Raw genomic sequence first — 1,438 nt, forward strand, 5'->3', positions numbered from 1 at the left:
CCCGCCCGGCTCCGACACGCCCCCGCGCTTAAAGGAGAACGCGCAGGCAGCGAGGAGGACGCGGAGACAGCGCCCAGAGCTCGGGGGTGCGCGGGGAACCAGCGCGGGACGGCTCGGGGGGGGACACGGGCCGGTGGGAGGCGTGCGGGGACACACGCGACACGTGTGCGCTGTGCAAGAGACATGGCTGGGTTGTGGGGGCACATAGGGGACACGCACGGGATACATCGGGGGCACGCGTGTGACACGCAGGATGCAGGAACACACGCTGGAGACAAGCAGGCACATGCTGGGAGCACATGTGGGGACTTTCATGGGACACAGAGGGGACATGTGGGAGACATGGGACTCGCACAGGACACACGGAATGCGCAGAAGGGACATTGGACCATGCGGGGCTGAAGTAGGGGAGAGGGCACAGCAGGCACGTGGGACACGAGATGGCACAGGCGCGCAGGGGACACGGGAGTCACGGGAAACTCAGAGGGGACCCGCACGGGGACATTCAGGACACTGGAGCCACGGCACACACAGGGGACAGATAGGGGTCATTCCTGAGACACAAAGGACCCAGGCAGGGAAAAGTGAAGGGGTGCAGAGGCAGGGGCTGAGGTGCCACCCCCACGGGGACAGCGCCGTGAGCTGCACATCCCATGACCGGCGCAGGGAGCCGGGTGTGCAGCCGCGTCCCTGCCAGCACGCTGATCTTTGGAGTGGGAGGTTCCGCCAAGGTGTCCCCACGTGGCAGGAGGTGCAGACCCAGGACACGACCCCGAGCTGGTCCCCGGCTACCCCGCAGTGCCCACCGGCCGCCCCTGTGGCTGGCGACAGCACCCAGAGGTTTGGGGAGAGACCGTGTGACAAACACACTGGGCTCTCTGGGAGGCTCCAGGCCCCCTCCAGGGGCTGCAAAGCCACCCCACGAGGGTGACCTTTGCCTTTCCGCCACGTTGCCCCGGTAGTGGCTAGAGAGGGAGGGGTGTAGGAGGGTACCTCCCATAAAAGCCCAGCCTCGCCTGGCCCTGGTGGGTGCCCGGCGCGCGTGGACCCTTCGGGGGTGTGCATCCACTGCTGCCACCCCCAACCCTGTAACTGTGCCTAAATACACCCCTGACGCACGGGATGTCGCCAGTGGCTGTCACCCGCCTTGTAACGTGCTGGGGGCTGTGCCTCAGTTTTCCCCCGGACCTGCCCGGGGTTTCTAAGCGCCTGTTGGCGCATCCCTGCGCCTTTCCATGCTTGGAAGGGTTGAACCCCTAATCCTTGTGCTCCAGATGGATCCCTCCGGACCTCCATCACCACTGACAGCTGGTGATGGAGGAAAGGTGGGCGGTCCCCCCCGGCCCCGTTTTCCTGGGGTGTCTGCACAGAGCTTCGCTTTGTCCCTTTTGGGGGGTGCCGGTGCACGGTGGGGGGGAGAGGGGGGTGTCCCCGGGGG

General features: G+C 66.3%; 1 protein-coding gene across 1 annotated transcript in view; it reads right to left on the reverse strand.

Moving 5' to 3' along the window:
- MCRIP2 (MAPK regulated corepressor interacting protein 2) overlaps positions 1 to 1,221 on the reverse strand; it is a 4,745-nt gene extending 3,524 nt beyond the window's left edge. The window contains 1 exon segment of the mRNA XM_031060426.1: positions 1,143 to 1,221. Within this exon segment, the coding sequence (XP_030916286.1) occupies positions 1,143 to 1,221 (79 nt within the window).
- Between the last annotated feature and the right edge of the window lie 217 nt (positions 1,222 to 1,438).

This window comes from Geospiza fortis, unplaced genomic scaffold (genome assembly GCF_000277835.1).
Source record: "Geospiza fortis unplaced genomic scaffold, GeoFor_1.0 scaffold114, whole genome shotgun sequence".
NCBI classification, from domain to species: domain Eukaryota; kingdom Metazoa; phylum Chordata; class Aves; order Passeriformes; family Thraupidae; genus Geospiza; species Geospiza fortis.